At 43.5% G+C, this 21,018-nt stretch overlaps 1 protein-coding gene across 4 annotated transcripts in view; it reads right to left on the reverse strand.

Annotated features, from left to right (window-relative positions):
• Positions 1-18,982, reverse strand: part of LOC115206229 (neurobeachin-like) — a 308,527-nt gene extending 289,545 nt beyond the window's left edge. For all 4 annotated transcript variants that reach the window (XM_029772948.1, XM_029772946.1, XM_029772945.1 and 1 more), the window contains exon 1: positions 18,622-18,982. In XM_029772948.1, coding sequence (XP_029628808.1) covers positions 18,622-18,885 — 264 coding nt within the window. In that variant the 5' untranslated portion in view covers positions 18,886-18,982. The remainder of the gene's footprint in view (positions 1-18,621) is intronic.
• Between the last annotated feature and the right edge of the window lie 2,036 nt (positions 18,983-21,018).

Raw genomic sequence — 21,018 nt, forward strand, 5'->3', positions numbered from 1 at the left:
GGGGGCCAGTACAACAAAAAAGAAGAATAAATGCATTAAATGAAATGTATGCATTCACTACTGTAAGTCGCTCTGGATAAGAGCGTCTACTAAAATGTAAAAAATGTAACAAAAAAAATCTGATTAAGATCCTACATCTGTAGCCTTGTTTCTCTCTTGTATGCAACAACAGTATAAATCCTTATTATTTCTCTCTATACTAGTTGAGTATATGTCCCAAATGGCACCCTATTCCCTATGGGTCCTGGTCAAAAGTAGCGTGTATAGGGAATAGAGTGCCATTGGGGACGCATCTTGTGCCTTGCAACTCAAAAGAGAACAATAGGCAATAAGGGGATAAATAACCACAGGGCTGCCAAGCTGCCATCTTACATTTCCTTAATTAAACTATGGGAATGGAACATGTACAGTTGTCCATTACTCTCTCGTGAATATATGTATGAGCCACATATCTTAGTTAGAGGCAAGCTGGAATTAAAAAAGACATTGGAATCATAACACAGAAGTGTCTAAACAGACACGCCAGAACTACAATACGGACGGACAGACAGAAAGACCGTCTATTCAAGTAAATAACATTTAGAACAAGTTAAGTTACAGCATTCAGAAAAACATACAAGGGGACTCAGCAAAAACTATGGACAAGTCCTTAATTCAAAGAGTGATGGTAAAGTGTTACTGTGTGGAAACAAAACACAAAGCAGATTTAAGTTCTTTAGGAAAACATAATTATGCTGTCATCCAGAAACATTCATTTATTTTCCAAGCTATAGTGAAGGTGGCATTATCCTTATAAAACCTAGTGGTCAAACAGGCACATTGTTTTTCTACCATTCAGTTTTCCCATTGGGGATATTAGAAAGACTTAAAATAAGGGCTGTGTTTTGTGATGGCTTACCCTGGCGTGACTTTTGATAAACTTGCACAAGACAGTTGACAGAATTTCCCATCTAAAGAAATGTAATATAATTTATGAATTACTACATTTAGCTAACATTAGAAAGTTAATCCAGAGATTCTTGCCTTTGCCTTGAGGTCAGTAAAAGGTGCATCAAAGATGGGACCGAGAGACTGAAAAACAGCTTCTATCTCAAGGCCATCAGACTGTTAAACAGCCATCACTAACAGAGATGCTCCTGCCAAAATACAGACTCAAATCACTAGCTACGTTAATAAACTGATTTAATAAAAGGTATCACTAGTCACTTTAAATAATGCCACTTTAATAATGTTTACATATTCTACATTACTCATCTCATATGTATATCCTGTATTTTATACCATCTACTGCATCCTGCCTATGCCACACGGCCATCGCGCATCCATAGATTTATATGTACATATTCTTATTCCATCCCCTTACATTGTGTGTATAAGGTAGTCGTTGTGAATTTGTTAGTTTACTTGTTAGATATTACTGCACTGTCAGAACTAGAAGCACAAGCATTTCGCTACACTCGCATTAACATCTGCTAACCATGTGTATGTGACCAATACAATTTGATTTGAGAAAGGTGTTTAAAAAGGTAAAATAATCCTCCTCACCTCGACCCCCCCCCCCCCCCCCAAAAAAAGATAAATAAATGTGGTTGTCCCACCTATCTATCTAAGATGAATGCACTAACTGTAAGTCGCTCTGCTAAATCACTAAAATGTCAAGTGTGTTGGATGTCATTCAAGTCTATTTGCTCTGCAGTTGAACATCAGTTGATATTACACAACAGGCTCTGTTAACAGTGAGACAATCCAAACATCATAATCCTCTCTGCCTGACATTCAAGCTCTTTCTGAAATCACTGCTTGCACCCCAAATGGCACCCACATGTCCTATATTGAGCACTGTTTTGAATGGGTTAAAAGTTGTGCACTATATAGGGAATAGAGTGCCATTTGGAACACAGCCCTGGCTCTGAATAGAAGCTAACATTTAATCTCTCTCCTACCTACTTCTCAAATACTGATTCTTCAGAGTGACTGATCCTCAACCACAGCCGTCCCACTGAGCAAAAAACGGTTGAATCAATGTTGTTTCCATGTCATAAAAAAATGTATCTATGTTTCACCCAATGACATGGTGAAATGTTTTGTTGATTTCACGTTCAATTCACGTTAGTTGACAACTCAACCAAATGTAAATCAAAACTAGACATTGAAATGACATCTGTCCCCAGTGGGTTGTATTACTTAGACACTCTGTTACTCCACCCCAGCAGATAACCAAGTTAATACCCAAGTGTTGAAATTATTGGCTAATGTAAAAGGTTTTTTTCTTCACTGTGGTGGGGAGTTGGAGTTTTTTAAATAAAATGTCTACAAAGAAGTATTACAAAAATGTACTGGTAAAAACACATTGTCTGCGTTCCAACTGGCACCCTATTCCCTTATAGACATGATGCAGTTTCTCTCCTCCTCCAGCCAGCTGTACCCCCATCTCATCCTCCAGAGCCCCATATCACCCTCTCCTCCTCCTCCTTTACTCTACTCCTCTGTTTCTCTCCTCCTCCAGCCAGCTGTACCCCCATCTCATCCTCCAGAGCCCCATATCACCCTCTCCTCCTCCTCCTTTACTCTACTCCTCTGTTTCTCTCCTCCTCCAGCCAGCTGTACCCCCATCTCATCCTCCAGAGCCCCATATCACCCTCTCCTCCTCCTCCTTTACTCTACTCCTCTGTTTCTCTCCTCCTCCAGCCAGCTGTACCCCCATCTCATCCTCCAGAGCCCCATATCACCCTCTCCTCCTCCTCCTTTACTCTACTCCTCTGTTTCTCTCCTCCTCCAGCCAGCTGTACCCCCATCTCATCCTCCAGAGCCCCATATCACCCTCTCCTCCTCCTCCTTTACTCTACTCCTCTGTTTCTCTCCTCCTCCAGCCAGCTGTACCCCCATCTCATCCTCCAGAGCCCCATATCACCCTCTCCTCCTCCTCCTTTACTCTACTCCTCTGTTTCTCTCCTCCTCCAGCCAGCTGTACCCCCATCTCATCCTCCAGAGCCCCATATCACCCTCTCCTCCTCCTCCTTTACTCTACTCCTCTGTTTCTCTCCTCCTCCAGCCAGCTGTACCCCCATCTCATCCTCCAGAGCCCCATATCACCCTCTCCTCCTCCTCCTTTACTCTACTCCTCTGTTTCTCTCCTCCTCCAGCCAGCTGTACCCCCATCTCATCCTCCAGAGCCCCATATCACCCTCTCCTCCTCCTCCTTTACTCTACTCCTCTGTTTCTCTCCTCCTCCAGCCAGCTGTACCCCCATCTCATCCTCCAGAGCCCCATATCACCCTCTCCTCCTCCTCCTTTACTCTACTCCTCTGTTTCTCTCCTCCTCCAGCCAGCTGTACCCCCATCTCATCCTCCAGAGCCCCATATCACCCTCTCCTCCTCCTCCTTTACTCTACTCCTCTGTTTCTCTCCTCCTCCAGCCAGCTGTACCCCTATCTCCTGTCCTCCTCCTCTCTTCAACCTCTCCTCTTCCTACCAGCTTTGCCCCTGTTCCCCATTACCCAGAGCAGGGAGGACTGGACTACAGCCCTCGTATGCTAATGTTGTGAGGCAATGCCCACATAATGTTCCATCAGGATCATGCTAATGTGCGCGGGCTGGCCAAAATCCCCCATCAGGAATTCTTCAGGGTTACCACGCATGAACGAGAGAGAGAGAGAGAAAATATCCTCCGTGTACAACGTAAAACACCAAATAACGCATGCCGAGCAGAATTAGGCCGATACCCGGTAATTATCAAAATCGAGAAAAGAGACGTTAAATTCTACAACCACCTAAAAGGAAGCGATTCCCAAACCTTCCATAACAAAGCCATCACCTACAGAGAGATTATTATCTACTTCACTTGCTTTGGGCAATGTTAACATATTTTACCCATGCCAATAAAGCCCTTAAATTGAAATTGGAGAGAGAGAGACAGAGAGACAGAGAGAGAGAGAGAGAGAGAGATCCATGGCCTTTGCGGTGGCTTGTGGCCCATCTCTTTAACAGCTCCTCGGGGCATTAGTGGTTTGTTCCAGTGACACAGATACTTCATCCCAGACACAACAACACAGAGACACAACACAGAGAGGCCAAAGCTACTGCCTTCCATCTCTACCACACTGGTTTTGTCTCAAATGGCACCCTATTCCATATATACAGCACTACTTTTGACCGGGGCCCTGGTAAAAAGTAGTGCACTATGTAAGGAATAGGGTGAAATTTGGGACGCATGCACTGACTCCCACAGTAGCAGAGAGGAGCGAAACAGTCAATAAAATAAAATAACATTATTTAACAGTATTTAGCAGATGTTACTGCAGGTGTAGTGAAAATGCTTGTGTTCCTAGCTCCAACAGTGCAAGTATAGATGTCTTACTATAACTGAGACAAAACCTGGAGCATGGTATGTAAAGGGACTACAAATGACATCAATATAGAGAGCAGTTGGAATGAAGAGGCAGATCGCTACAGAGGAAGAGGTCTAAACTTAACAGGCTTTGGTAGATAGATTTTATTATTATTGTTTTTACACAAGAAAATGCTAAACAACGTGATCAGAGTTGAAAAGGAAATTCACCCTTTTCATGGAATAAATGTTAATGTAAACAGACAGTGTAAATAATGTAAACAAGATGTAAATAGATGTAAACAAAGACTCCAGGCAGTTCTACTATGGAGGGAATAGGGTGCCATTTGGGACGCAGTCTTACTGGTCTGCTCTGTCTCACCACCAGGCTGTTCTGCTCTGTCTCACCACCAGGCTGTTCTGCTCTGTCTCACCACCAGGCTGTTCTGCTCTGTCTCACCACCAGGCTGTTCTGCTCTGTCTCACCACCAGGCTGTTCTGCTCTGTCTCACCACCAGGCTGTTCTGCTCTGTCTCACCACCAGGCTGTTCTGCTCTGTCTCACCACCAGGCTGTTCTGCTCTGTCTCACCACCAGGCTGTTCTGCTCTGTCTCACCACCAGGCTGTTCTGCTCTGTCTCACCACCAGGCTGTTCTGCTCTGTCTCACCACCAGGCTGTTCTGCTCTGTCTCACCACCAGGCTGGTCTGCTCTGTCTCACCACCAGGCTGGTCTGCTCTGTCTCACCACCAGGCTGGTCTGCTCTGTCTCACCACCAGGCTGTTCTGCTCTGTCTCACCACCAGGCTGGTCTGCTCTGTCTCACCACCAGGCTGGTCTATGTAACCTCTGCCCCGTCACTCCGGCTGCATCGACCCAGGATTGATCCCTTCTGCCTGGGACAAACAGGAGACTGCTCTGGGACAGATGAGCAGTCTGATGATAGTGGAGGCCAAGGAGGCACCCCCCAAGTCCCTCTGCTCTCTTCTCATCTATTATGTATTTCCACTGTTATTGATTGTCCCTAGACAGCACAGACAGACTGCGGTTCCTAATTAAAAGGCTATACTGCTGGTTGCTATAGCCGTTCCTTTATTCCTTGTCAGTAGATTGTACAGGGTTGATGTGTGTTGTGATCAGGCCCAGCCCAGAAGCCCAAGGGCTCCACTGTAGTGTTTCAACTTCAACCAACTGCTGGAGTTTAAAAACAATCAAACACGCTCAGAGGGCCTGCTGGGTCCGGGCTTGTTGTTTAGAGTAAGAATATTCCCAATGTGAGTCGAGATGGGTTCCGATAATGAACAATATTTCTTAAGACTCACATTTCCCCAACCAAGACATGAGCCCATGTTGAGAGAGAGAGAGATGTCTCTGTCCCAGAGTGCAACAGCAGCAGTGCGGCAACATGGCTTTAACCGAGAGAAACTCAACCAGAGAAACTGGGACAACATGAATTTTAGATGCCTCCCTTGAAAAACAAAGTGAAGCATCTGAACTGAGCAGAAGGAGAAGAAGGAGGAGGGAAGTCTCCCAGAAGCCATCACCACTGAGCTGAGCTGAACAGAGACCTGATGTTACTGTTAGTGGTAAATCAACCGCAACTCTCCTGATTGATACGAAGCTATTCCCTCTAGATCTGATAGAACCACACATCTATCTATGATCTATATATCTACAGACGACCTACCACAGGGCTGATGTAACAGCAGATGCAGTATTTTTTATTTTTTTTATTTAAATATATGTCAGCCAGCTTTTGGTCTTTGGAAAATAATTCATCTTTAGGAAAGTAACATCATGAAAGAGACATGCATACTGACAAAACATCTGTTTTCATCCAGAGATGTGAGGTCTGTTTCTTCACATCATACCCTCCTATCTCTCTCAGGGTGTGTCCTAAATGACACCCTATTCCCGATATAGTGGACTACTTTTGACGAGAACCCTGGTCAAACGAAGTAGACTATATAGGGAAAAGGGTGACATTTGAGATGCAATCACACTCACAGTCCGGCCCAGCCACTGGGGAGAAGGGGGATGTTAATATGTGACATACCATTGGCATGTTTACATGTTGTAACCATTATTTTCTGGCAGTGTCATCAGAACCTCCAGAGTTGTCTACTTCCTGGGTTAAGAGCTGACACAAGCTGAAATACATCTGTCCATTCCTCAGACACATTCTAAATGTCCATATAATCAGGTAAATGTTAACTTAATTCCATGAAGCTCAAACTCCACAAGACAACAGGACAGAAGTCTCCCAGTCTGTAACATGTGATCAACCCTGTCCTCATCAGACACCTCAATATGCCTTTTAATGGGAATTGAAAGATCACGGCCCAACTAAGTACATCCTGTAAATGTGGCTAAAGGTTTCAATCTGCCTCGGGCAATAAACATCAACTACACTTCTGGTGCGAGAAAATAAACTGCTTTTCTCAGCAAAATATTGGATTTTTTTTCTTCTGAGTACTGAGAAATAACCAGCAGCATGAAACCCAAACAGGGACCTTGGTGTTCCATTGTGATTAGTTACAGAGTGTTGCTCAATAAACATTTATGAGGGGATGCGGTGTTGGTTCTGAGGCTGGTTTTGTATTTAGCCTGGGATCTGTCCAAATGGTACCCATATTTCCTAAATAGTGCACTACTTTTGACCAGAGCCCTATGGGCCTTGTTCAAAAGTAGTGCACTATATAGGGAATAGGGTGCCATTTGGGACACAGTCCTGGTATTTGATCTGTAATGCCGGTTAAAGGCTACTAATCCAGACAGGTATGTAGCGCTACAGGGGGCAGGGGCATTAGAACGTTTCCTGTACTAAGCAGCATTATGACCCAGAAACATCACAGATACAGACAGACCAGTGATGTGCCCCTAATGGCACCCTATTCATGTCACGGATTCCCCCGGTACTGCTGCTCATTCCATTCACCAGCTCTGGAGGTCTACATCACCACATACACACACACACACACACACACACACACACACACACACACACACACACACACACAGGGCTGTAATCCAAACAAAGAGGTGTAAACCTCTAATACAGTTGAAGTCGGAAGTTTACATACACTTAGGTTGGAGTCATTAAAACTTGTTTTTCAACCACTCTACACATTTCTTGTAAACAAACTATAGTTTTGGCAAGTCGGTTAGGACATCTACTTTGTGCACGACATAAGTAATTTCTCCAACAATTGTTTACAGACAGATCATTTCACTGTATCACAATTCCAGTGGGTCAGAAGTTTACATATGCTAGGTTGACTGTGAATTCAAACAGCTTGGAAAATTCCAGAAAATGATATATCGCTTTAGAAGCTTCTGATAGGCTAATTGACATCATTTCAGTCAATTGGAGGTGTACTTGTGGATGTATTTCAAGGCCTTCCTTCAAACTCAGTGCCTCTTTGCTTGACATCATGGGAAAATCAAAAGAAATCAGCCCAGACCTCAGAAAAAAAATTGAAGACCTCCACAACTCTGGTTCATCCTTGGGAGCAATTTCCAGACGCCTGAAGGTACCACGTTAATCTGTACAAACAATAGTACGCAAGTATAAACACCATGGGACCACGCAGCCGTCATACCGCTCAGAAAGGAGACGCGTTCTGTCTCCTAGAGATGAACGTACTTTGGTGCGAAAAGTGCAAATCAATCCCAGAACAACAGCAAAGGACCTTGTGAAAATTCTGGAGGAAACAGGTACAAAAGTATCTATATCCACAGTAAAACGAGTCCTATATCGACATAACCTGAAAGGCCGTTCAGCAAGGAAGAAGCCACTGCTCCAAAACTGCCATAAAAAAACAGACTACGGTTTGCAACTGTGGGGACAAAGATCGTACTTTTTGGAGAAATGTGCTCTGGTCTGATTAAACAAAAATAGAACTGTTTAGCCATAATGACCATTGTTATGTTTGGAGGAAAAATGGGGAGGCTTGCAAGCCAAAGAACATCATCCCAGCCGTGAAGCACGGGGGTGGCAGCATCATGTTGTGGAGGTGCTTTGCAGCAGGAGGAACTGGTGCACTTCACAAAATAGATGGCATCATGAGGCAGGAAAATTATGTGGATATATTGAAGCAACATCTCAAGACATCAGTCAGGAAGTTAAAGCTTGGTTGCAAATGGGTCTTCCAAATGGACAATGACCCCAAGCATACTTCCAAAGTTGTTGCAAAATGGCTTAAGGACAACAAAGTCAAGGTATTAGAGTGGCCATCACAAAGCCTTGACCTCAATCCTATAGAAAATCTGTGGGAAGAACTGAAAAAGCGTGTGCGAGTAAGGAGGTCAACAAACCTGACTCAGTTACACCAGCTCTGCCAGGAGGAATGGGCCAAAATTCACCCAACGTATTGTGGGAAGCTTGTGGAAGGCTATCCAAAACTATTGACCCAAGTTAAACAATCTAAAAGCAATGCTACCAAATACTAATTGATTGTATGTAAACTTCTGACCCACTGGGAATGTGATGAAAGAAATAAAGGCTAAAATAAATCAATCATTATCTCTACTATTATTCTGACATTTCACATTCTTTAAGTAAAGTGGTGATCCTAACTGACCTAAGACAGGGAATTTTTACTAGGATTAAATGTCAGGAATTGTGAAAAACTGAGTCTAAATGTATTTGGCTAGGGTGTATGTAAACTTCCAACTTCAACTGTAAATACACGGGACGAGACCCATAATAACAAGTGCACTCTAACATGGTAACACGCAAGCTGAACCAACATAGCACAGTTACTCACAAGACCAACAGACATGAAACAATAATCACAAGGACAATGGGGAACAGAGGGCACATATATACACATACTAAATCAGGGGGAATGGGAACCAGTGCGTAATGAGACAGTCCGGGGTTGGTGGTAAAGATCCAGTTCAGTGACGCCTAGAAGGCCGGTGAGGTAGACCTCCGGAGCTGGTGAACGGAATGAGCAGCAGTACAGGGGGAATCCGTGACAATTTAGTGCACAACTTTTGACCAGAGCCCTATGGGTGTGTCAAATGTAGTACCAGGGAATAGGGTGCCATTTGGGACGTAGCCCAATACATACCAGCTTTCTGACCCTTCAACTCTGCTCACGGACTATATACACCCACTACGACTGTCAAACAGCATGACAACCTGAACGGACACACAAGCACACACACACACACACACAAGCACACACACACACAGCTTTGTCATGTTTAGACAACAGGACATAAGCTATGACAAACGGTAGCCTGAGTTTAGCCACATTTCTGATTTACATTTAGAAGTCAAGGAAATATAAAGATGAGAAATAGTGATCCTTACTCACACTGAGACTGAGTGCTTACACAGTGAATGCATGAGCGGTCCTTATGAATATGAGCCTGTCGTTGGCAGCATCCCAAATGGCATGCTATTCTCCATATAAGGAGCCATTTCAAACACACTTTTTATATTACTGCAGCAGCAAGGTCACTGGGACTGGTCTCCTGGGGCCGAGTACATTAATGAAACTGGTACACTAACGCAGCTAGGCTACACATCATCAATAACACGGTTACTGTAGGCCTGCAACATCGATAACACGGTTACTGTAGGCCTTTAGATTCAGCAGTAGCCCTACAGTAACGTGTTATAGATGTTGCAGTAGGCCTACAGTAACCGTGTTATAGATGGTGCAGTAGGCCTACAGTGACCGTGTTATTGATGATGCAGTAGTGCTACAGTAACATTGTGACCATCAATAACACGGTTACTGTAGGCCTACCGCATCATCTATAACACGGTTACTGTAGGCCTACTGCATCATCTATCACAATGTTACTGTAAGCCTACTGCATCATCTTTCACAATGTTAATGTAGGTCTACTGCATCATCTATAGCATGGTTACTGTAGGCCTGCTGCATCATCTATAACCCGGTTACTGTAGAACTACTGCACCATCTCTAACACTGTTACTGTAGGTCCTACTGCATCATCTATCACAATGTTACTGTAGGTCCTACTGCATCATCTACAACGCGGTTACTGTAGGACTACTGCATCATCTATCACAATGTTACTGTAAGCCTACTGCATCATCTATCACAATGTTACTGTAGGTCTACTGCATCATCTATAGCATGGTTACTGTAGGCCTGCTGCATCATCTATAACCCGGTTACTGTAGAACTACTGCATCATCTATCACAATGTTACTGTAGGTCCTACTGCATCATCTATCACAATGTTACTGTAGGTCCTACTGCATCATCTACAATGCGGTTACTGTAGGACTACTGCATCATCTATCACAATGTTACTGTAGGCCTACTGCTGAATCTATCACAATTTGGGATGCACAATATATCTGTGAAGATATCGGAATCGGACGATATTAGCTAAAAATGCAAACATCGACATCGGCCCGATGTCTAGTTTAATGCCGATGTGCAAAACCGATGTCAAAGCTGACGTGCATACCTGTATAACGTAGGTACATGACGTAATGACACCACGTAAAATTTAGAGCTATACGTGCAACACAGCATTCCTAACCTAGCCCACAATGTCTGCTGTGTGGATTGAGCAGTCAACAAGTCAAGCAGTCATTTGAAAGGGTAAGAAAATTTCAGCGAGACAACTCAAAGGAGAAATCCATTGACGCCAAGAAAATGGAATTCATTGCCCTTGACAATCAACCGTTCTCTGTCGTGGGTGATGTTGGCTTTCGCCGACTGGTCGAGCACCGGTACACACTAACGTTACCAAGTGTGCTATTTTTCAGAAGTTGCCCTACCGGAGTTACACAGTAATAGCGTCACTGTTATTAGCTTCACGACTGACATTTGGACCAGCGATATCAGCCCCATGAGCATGCCGAGTCTGACAGCACAGTGGGCTGTCGAGGATTTCGTCCTGAGGAAAGTCGTATTTCATGCTCATGAATGTGCTAGTTGTCATACCGCCGCTGCCATTTCAATGGCGTTTGAGAACATGTTTGAAACATGAACACACTAGCTAGCTCCATTCGAACAACTGACTGGAGAAATAAGCTCGTCAACTGCGCCTGTAGCAGATGTGATACCCTCTGTCATGGCATTGAAACGCCTGCTCAACAAAACTGCCGACAGGCTGTGAACAAGCAATTCGGTGACATTCTCGCTTTACTGTGTCGCCACCATGCTCGATGCTATGTACAATGAACGCTACTTTGATGCAGACAAGAAACAGGGTTTACGTAAAATGTTACATACACAGTTGGACTAGATGGAAACGGACACAGTGACAGTGCGCACAGAGGAAGAGAGGCCACGGACAGACAGAGTTGAAACTTCACTGCTTGACATGCATGATGAAATCCTGGTTGAGAATGAAACGCTACCATCAGTCCTGTGTCATGCCAACAGTAAAGCATCCTGAGACCATTCATGTGTGGGGTTGCTTCTCAGCCAAGGGAGTGGGCTCACTCACAATTTTGCCCAAGAACACAGCCATGAATAAAGAATGGTACCAACACATCCTCCGAGAGCAACTTCTCCCAAACACCCAGGAACAGTTTGGTGACGAACAATGCCTTTTCCAGCATGATGGAGCACTTTGCCATAAGGCAAAAGTGATAACTAAGTGGCTCGGGGAACAAAACATCGATATTTTAGGTCCATGGCCAGGAAACTCCCCAGACCTTAATGACTTCATGTAATTGTCAATAAAAGCCTTTGACACTTATTAAATGCTTGTAATTATACTTCAGTATGCCATAGTAACATCTGACAAAAATATCTAAAGACACTGAAGCAGCAAACTTTGCAAAAATGTACATTTGTGTCATTCTCAAAACTTTTGGCCATGACTGTACAGTTGAAGTTTACATACACTTAGGTTGGAGTCATTAAAACTCATTTTTCAACCACTCCACACGTTTCTTGTTAACAAACTATAGTTTTGGCAAGTCGGTTAGGACATCTACTTTGTGCATGACACAAGTAATTTTTTCCAACAATTGTTTACAGACAGATCATTTCACTGTATCACAATTCCAGTGGGTCAGAAGTTTACATACACTAAGTTGACTGTGCATTTATACAGCTTGGAAAATTCCAGAAAATGATGTCATGGCTTTAGAAGCTTCTGATAGGCTAATTGACATCATTTGAGTCAATTGGAGGTGTACCTGTGGATGTATTTCAAGGCCTTCCTTCAAACTCAGAGCCTCTTTGCTTGACATCATGACAAAATCAAAAGAAATCAGCCAAGACCTCAGAAAAAAAATGGTAGACCTCCACAACTCTGGTTCATCCTTGGGAGCAATTTCCAAATGCCTGAGGGTACCACGTTCATCTGTAAAAACAATAGTACGCAAGTATAAACACCATGGGACCACGCAGCTGTCATACCGTTCAGGAAGGAGACGCGTTCCGTCTCCTAGACATGAATGTACTTTGGTGCGAAAAGTGCAAATCAATCCAAGAACAACAGCAAAGGACCTTGTGAAAATGCTGGAGAAAACAGGTACAAAAGTATCTATATCCTATATCGCCATAACCTGAAAGGCCGCTCAGCAAGGAAGAAGCCACTGCTCCAAAACCGCCATAAAAAAGCCAGACTACGGTTTGCAACTGCACATGGGACAAAGATTGTACTTTTTGGAGAAATGTGCTCTGGTCTGATGAAACAAAAATAGAACTGTTTGGCCATAATGACCATCATTATGTTTGGAGGAAAAAGGGGGTTGGCTTGCAAGCCGAAGAACACCATCCCAACTGTGAAGCATGGGGGTGGCAGCATCATGTTGTGGGGGTGCTTTGCTGCAGGAGGGACTGATGCACTTCACAAAATAGATGGCATCATGAAGCAGGAAAATGATGTGGATATATTGAAGCAACATCTCAAGACATCAGTCAGGAAGTTAAAGCTTGGTCGCAAATGGGTCTTCCAAATGGACAATGACCCCAAGCATACTTCCAAAGTTGTGGCAAAATGGCTTAAGAACAACAAAGTCAAGCTATTGGAGTGGCCATCACAAAGCCCTGACCTCAATCCTATAGAAAATTTGTGGGAAGAACTGAAAAAGCGTATGCGAGCAAGGAGGCCTACAAGCCTGACTCAGTTACACCAGCTCTGTCAGGAGGAATGGGCCAAAATTCACCCAACTTATTGTGAGAAGCTTGTGGAAGGCTACTCGAAACATTTGACCCAAGTTAAACAATTTAAAGGCAATGCTACCAAATACTAATTGAGTGTATGTAAACTTCTGACCCACTGGGAATGTGATGAATGAAATAAAAACTGAAATAAATCATTGTCTCTACTATTATTCTGACATCTCACATTCTTAAAATAAAGTGGTGATCCTAACTGACCTAAGACAGGGAATTTTTACTAGGATTAAATGTCAGGAATTGTGAAAAACTGAGTTTAAATGTATTTGGCTAAGGTGTATGTAAACTTCCGACTTCAACTGTAAGTGAAAGAAATAGGTTATGATTATGTTTTACTGGTAATGGGGACATATGTAAATGCCAACAAAATAACTTTTTGGTCAGTGTGGTGTGTGTGTGTGTGTATGTGTATGTGCGTAACCTTTATTTACCTTGGACAAGTCAGTTAAGAAAAAAAGTATTATTTACAATGATGGCCTACCCCGGCCAAACCCGGACGACGCTGGGCCAATTGTGCGCCGCCCTATGGGACTCCCAATCACGGCCGGATGTGATACAGCCTGGATTCGAACCAGGGACTGTAGTGACGCCTCTTCCACTGAGATGCAGTGCCTCAGACCGCTGTGTCCATGTGTGTGTGTTAGCTATTTAACTGTACTAGAATGCCGTTAAAATGTTAAATATCGGTTATCGGGTTTTTTGGCATGGAAAATATTGGATATCGTTATCGGCCAAAAATGTCATATCGATGCATCACTAATCACAATGTTACTGTAGGCCTACTGCATCATCTAGCACACTGTTACTGTAGACCTACTGCTGAATCTATAACACTGTTACTGTAGGCCTACTGCTGAATCTATAACACTGTTACTGTAGGCCTACTGCATCATCTATCAGTAGCACCCTCTGATCCATCCATCACACTGTTATCATCCATCAGCCAGCCATCCACACTGTAAAACAGATGTGTGATATGAGATATGGCAACATGCCAGCTGCCACCCAGAGACACCACCAGCCAGGCAGAATTGGTGATGGGGCTCTGCAGTAGCTGACCAGAATGTAGAAGAACTAGTTCTCTGACCAAGTCAGTAATACCCAGACTATGCAAATGTCAATATGCTGTGTACTGGTCCCTGATCTTAGTGTTATTGGGTTTCAGAAAAGCACTTTATGGACATGATGTGTTGTTACATATTTACAGATCTGCTGGGACAAACTACAGGTGAAGAACAGACTTCTGATCAACACAGGTTTTTTTTATTTAACTTGGTCCCAACACTCCCTCAATGTCATTCTACTCCCCCTGTGGTCATCCCCTCCACAATCTTTACTCTGCCTCCACCTCAATGGACATATATTTATTCATCACTGCTACAGTTGTTGTGATGTATATAGTGCTATTTCTAGTTCTCTTGTTGTTTTTAATTACCATTATTTTATTTAATTAATCCTGCATGTTGGAGCTCGGAGACTAAGATATTCACCGTACCCTGCAATCACACCTGCAACCCTGTACATGTGACTATTAAACACTCTGAATCTGAATGTTGCTAAGTGAAAAAAAATCTGATTTATCTCACCCCTCATTAAACAACTGAATTCTTGGGTCGTATTCACTAGAAAGCAAACGGAAACTGTATTTTCGTTTGCAAAACTTTTCCCATTGTGAAATGGTGTGCACTAATGAATACAACCCTGCTGAATTAAACCCACCTGGAGGAGAGACTTCATTCATTATGACATGTTATCTGAAGTACAGCATTCATCAGACTGGCTTCTATAGAGAAGATAAACGAGCTAACCAGGCTTAATGAGCTGAGATGAGGGACGGTGGCACCGTGGGGCAGGATACTGCCTTATAGCATCACAATACAGTGTTATAGCATCTGTCTGATAGGAGGTTCATTATTCTACTCCACAGTTGATGTGTCCGAACAGATGGATGATGTTGATCTGTCAAAAGTTTAGCACTTCCATACCCAGGAGTGGTGTTCCATCCTCTAGGGTGCATCCCAAATGGCACCCTATTCTCTATATACTGTAGTGCACTATATAGGGAATAGGGTGCCATTTGGTACGTAGCCCTAGTCTACATCGATGGATGGCCAACTCAAGTCGTCAGTCATATAGCCTAGTTATTCATAACGCTAGCTACAGTAGATGCAAAATGTCAGTCCCTATGTTCAGGATGCACGTTCACATAAAGAAGAATCTCCATGGCACGGTTTTTACAAGGTTTTTACAGGGCTTCATACGATGGATCACTATGGTTGAGTTCCTTCCAAACTACATTGCAGACGCATGCCAGATCTTACAACGCCTGGATAGGTACAGTATTTTCAACATAACAGCTAACCACATCATATGATATCGCCATCTGATGCCCGACTGCATAGTCAATTATGACGACGTAGCACGCAACCATTGGTTGATGCAATGCAGCGCCTGCACATCTAGTTGGGAAGGAACTTGACTAATATCTCTCTTTCCCTTCTACACCACCTCCTCCACAACTTCCTACTCCTCCTTTTATCCACTCATCATTGTCAACCTGATCCTACTTGACTCTGCTCTCTGTCTCTCCACGTCTCTCTCTCCATTGTTCTGTAATCAGACTGGTCTCTGTTCAGAGCCCTGACCCTCTGAATCATGAATTCATACACACAGGAGAGAGACGATTAGCATTATATTAGCATTATGCTAAAATGTTCCCTCCATCCCACTGTCTCTCTCTGATTGAGACCGTGCTGCTACGGTACGTGTTCATCCAACCTCAAGTGAAGTGCGGGGATATGAATCACAGACAGATGCAGCGTCCCAAATAGCACCCTATTCTCTTTATAGTACCCTGGTCAAAAGTAGTCCACTGTATAAAGAACAGGGTTCCATTTGGAATGCCTACTACGTTTCTACTCTGGCCTGCTTGTGTCTGTTTTCCATTACAGCAGTCACCTTTTTAGATTAGATTTTTGCTGTTTAACAATCCCTAAATGAGTGTTATTCTATTAATTCTAGTTCTCACGCACTGTAGTTTGTCCTGCCTGATAAGAGACGTGTTAATGGAAACATTAGAGAGGAGACATTACTCTGTTCTCTGATACAGAACTGTTCATCATCATACGGCGCCAGGTAGCCTATTGGTTAGAGCGTTGGACTAGTAACCGATAGGTTGCAAGATCGAATCCCCGAGCTGACAAGGTAAAAATCTGTCGTTCTTCCCCTGAACAAGGCAGTTAACCCACTGTTCCTAGGCCGTCATTGTAAATAATAATTTGTTCTTAACTGACTTTCCTAGTTAAATAAAGGTAAAATAACACAGTGTTTTATCATACAGGGGCATATTAAAAATACACCTCCTGACATGCAGCACTAAAAACCATCAAATGAAACACAGTATGCTTCCCACATGTCACTCTATTACTATAGTGCACTATGTTTGACCATAGGGCTCTGGTCAAACGTAGTGCACTATATAGGAAATAGGATGCCATTTGAGACTCAACTACAATTTCCACTTCCACAAGGAGTTGATGGATGATGGTTAATAAAGACAGATTTTCCATTCAACACATCTCTCTACAATTGAAAGCTATCATATGAAACAACTATAGCCTATTAGGACTAATATTTCACCATTTATCCAGATATATTAGACAGGAAGCCTAAGAGGCCAAATGGGAACTATTAGTGAAATATGATGATTGAATGGACTGGTTCCATCTTCATACCAGCAATGGCTACCATACTATAGCTAACATTATGCTTGTGATGAAGTCTGAACTAGGCATCAGCCACAGTTAGGATTTACTGTTACTACCAGCCTTCACTAGCAAATGTCCATCTAAAGTTATATATACACACTTCTATGTCGAATCAATCAATCAAATGTATTTTATAAAGCCCTTTTTACATCAGCATCTATTGAAGATATAGCCACGTTACTGTACTACAGAGGAATCCTCCCCATTGAAAATAATCACCATTGATTTAGTCTCAATTTCACACTAAGTGTTCAAGTTCAACTCCACTAAGCTGAAGCCTGTTGACAGATTGATCAATCTCCTGTAAACATTCATATCATGTCTCCAATCTGAGCTGCTGCCATCCCTGGGGTGCCATCCCATGATAATGGATTGTATTGTGGTGGCTGATACAGTATTGTGGAAGACCTATGCTCACCACAGAGCAAAATGGTGAAGTAAGTCTGTGAACACCATGGCATGAGTCTGCATCTGATTCAGGGGGGCTGTGGAGATGTGGAGATGTTCTGGGGCTATCTGGTGTACTTCTTGTTCCCCTGGTGATGACAGAGCATACAGGTGGAATGGGTCTAGCAGCCAGACCACAGCAGCACACATCTCTGCCCCACACCTACAGACAAACAGACACACTCACGAACAGACAGACAGACACAAACAGACACACCCCACTGGGCACAGACATCAGTTTAACATCTAGTTTTGATTTACATTTGGTTGAGTTGTCAACTAATGTGAATTCAATGTGAAATCAAGAACAAATTTCACTGTCATTGAATTTAGGTTCAAATATTGAGTGAAAAAAATATCAAATGCCCTTACATTGATGACTTTCTGCAAATTCAAATTCAATCAGATTTCCAGGTTGATTCAACATCATCACTTTGATTTTTGGGGTTGAAATGACGTGGAAACGTCAATTCAACCAGTTTTTGCCCAGTGGGACACCTTCTGTGGTCCCATTCACCACCTCGGACCTGGGCACCATGATGAGCCTTCATGCCTCCTGTATTTGATCTGTGTGTTCTAAATATTGTAAATGGGTCATGCTATGTTAGTTGTCATCTTCAGGTAATGAAGTGTAGCCTAACAAGCACAAACTCAACTGAGGAAACAGTGTCACTTTCCATAAGAGAGTTCAGAGTAATGCCTCAATCCCTAATAAGAATGAACCCCATCTCTAATAACACCCTATCTGTAATCTTTAGTTACAGGGTCTCTAGACTACAATATCAGACCTGTACAGAACAGAACACATGCAGCCAGTCATCGAATCACCCGCTGAGACCCTTAACCTTTACTATGGCGCTACAATGTAGCGCTCTGTGCGTGTTGAGGATATTGTGTTATATGTGTGAGATGCTGTGGTTGAAATAGCCTATATTTCCTTACCAGGTTGAGCACAGTCTCCACGATATCTCTGTTGCTAACCTCCCCCACCTGGATCAATCCGATCAGAACCGCGAATTTCATCTTGATATTCCGGATGGGAACCTGCGGGTTGATCATCCCGGCCGGTAGAACCATAGAGCCCGAGCCAGATACCATTATTTCCCCGGTACCAGAGCCCCCTGGCTGCCCATGACCCGCTGGGATTTGTCGGTCAGAAAGCGACAAAGCACCCGGCATCTTCACCGCCGGCCTCTCGCTTGTCATGTCCTTTCAACCAGATCGATGTCACCTGTTTTAATCGCTGTTCAACTGCATCAATTAAACAGGAGAAAAAAATATATATTCTGGAAGAGCCTGACGAAAAAGAAACCGCTCTACCGGTTACATCCACTCTCTCTGCCGTGCGCGAATAGGAACTGCAATCTAGTAATAATTTATTGAGGGTAGAACGAGCGGTGTCCTTCCCTGTACGCAGACGTCTTCTGGTAATCTGGACAGAGTGAACCTGAACAGCGCGGCAGCCGCTGCAGGGTCTCTAGGATAACGCTCTGCCGCTCTCCGTCATGTTGCCGCCCCCTGCCTGCGGCAAGAAGCGCATCACGCCTGCCTGCAGACAAACTAAAGAAAGAGAACCACTAAAAAAACGTCGAACTGAAGAATTGGTGAATGGGGTGTAACCCTAGGAAAGAATACTTTAAAGGGATTCAACAAAGCCTTTACAGTTAAATTGGTTGTGAATCAGTCCGTCTTTGTGGTTTTATTGCTGTCTATGCTGAATTTATCACAGCAGTAGCCAAGTAGCCAACAGAAGGGAGGAAAAGGTTACTCAAAAGCTTTATAGGGTTTTTAGTGAAAGAGCCAGTTACACAATAGAGAAAGCACCTTATTAAAGCTTAGATTGTGAAAAGCTTGGATGGTAGTTTGCAGAATTGTTTTATTACAGGTAGCCTAAATACAAGTGGCACGCTATTCCCATTATAGTGCACTAGAGGGCTCTGGTCAAAAGTGCACTCACTATACATTGAGGGAAAAAAGTATTTGATCCCCTGCTGATTTTGTACGTTTGCCCACTGACAAAGAAATGATCAGTCTATAATATTAATGGTAGGTTTATTTGAACAGTGAGAGACAGAATAACAACAACAAAAAATCCAGAAAAACGCATGTCAAAAATGTCATAAATTTATTTGCATTTTAATGAGGGAAATAAGTATTTGACCCCCTCTCAATCAGAACTCTTAAAGGGAGCGCTCCTAATCTCAGCTTGTTACCTGTATAAAAGACACCTGTTCACAGAAGCAATCAATTAATCAGATTCCAAACTCTCCACCATGGCCAAGACCAAAGAGCTCTCCAAGGATGTCAGGGACACGATTGTAGACCTACACAAGGCTGGAATGGGCTACAAGACCATCGTCAAGCAGCTTGGTGAGAAGGTGACAACAGTTGGTGCGATTATTCGCAAATGGAAGAAACACAAAGAAACACATGCAAGATCTCACCTCGTGGAGTTGCAATGATCATGAGAACGGTGAGGAATCAGCCCAGAACTACACGGGAGGATCTTGTCAATGATCTCAAGGCAGCTGGGACCATAGTCACCAAGAAAACAATTGGTAACACACTACGCCGTGAAGGACTGAAATCCTGCAGCGCCCGCAAGGTCCCCCTGCTCAAGAAAGCACATATACATGCCCGTCTGAAGTTTGCCAATGAACATCTGAATGATTCAGAGGACAACTGGGTGAAAGTGTTGTGGTCAGATGAGACCAAAATGGAGCTCTTTGGCATCAACTCAGCTCGCCGTGTTTGGAGGAGGAATGCTGCCTATGACCCCAAGAACACCATCCCCACTGTCAAACATGGAGGTGGAAACATTATGCTTCGGGGGTGTTTTTCTGCTAAGGGGACAGGACAACTTCACCGCATCAAAGAGACGATTGACGGGGCCATGTACCGTCAAATCTTGGGTGAGAACCTCCTTCCCTCAGCCAGGGCATTGAAAATGGGTCGTGGATGGGTATTCCAGCATGACAATGACCCAAAACACACGGCCAAGGCAACAAAGGAGTGGCTCAAGAAGAAGCACATTAAGGTCCTGGAGTGGCCTAGCCAGTCTCCAGACCTTAATCCCATAGAAAATCTGTGGAGGGAGCTGAAGGTTCGAGTTGCCAAACGTCAGCCTCGAAACCTTAATGACTTGGAGAAGATCTGCAAAGAGGAGTGGGACAAAATCCCTCCTGAGATGTGTGCAAACCTGGTGGCCAACTACAAGAAACGTCTGACCTCTGTGATTGCCAACAAGGGTTTTGCCACCAAGTAGTAAGTCATGTTTTGCAGAGGGGTCAAATACTTATTTCCCTCATTAAAATGCAAATCATTTCATAACATTTTTGA

Source organism: Salmo trutta, chromosome 13 (assembly GCF_901001165.1).
Source record: "Salmo trutta chromosome 13, fSalTru1.1, whole genome shotgun sequence".
NCBI lineage: Eukaryota > Metazoa > Chordata > Actinopteri > Salmoniformes > Salmonidae > Salmo > Salmo trutta.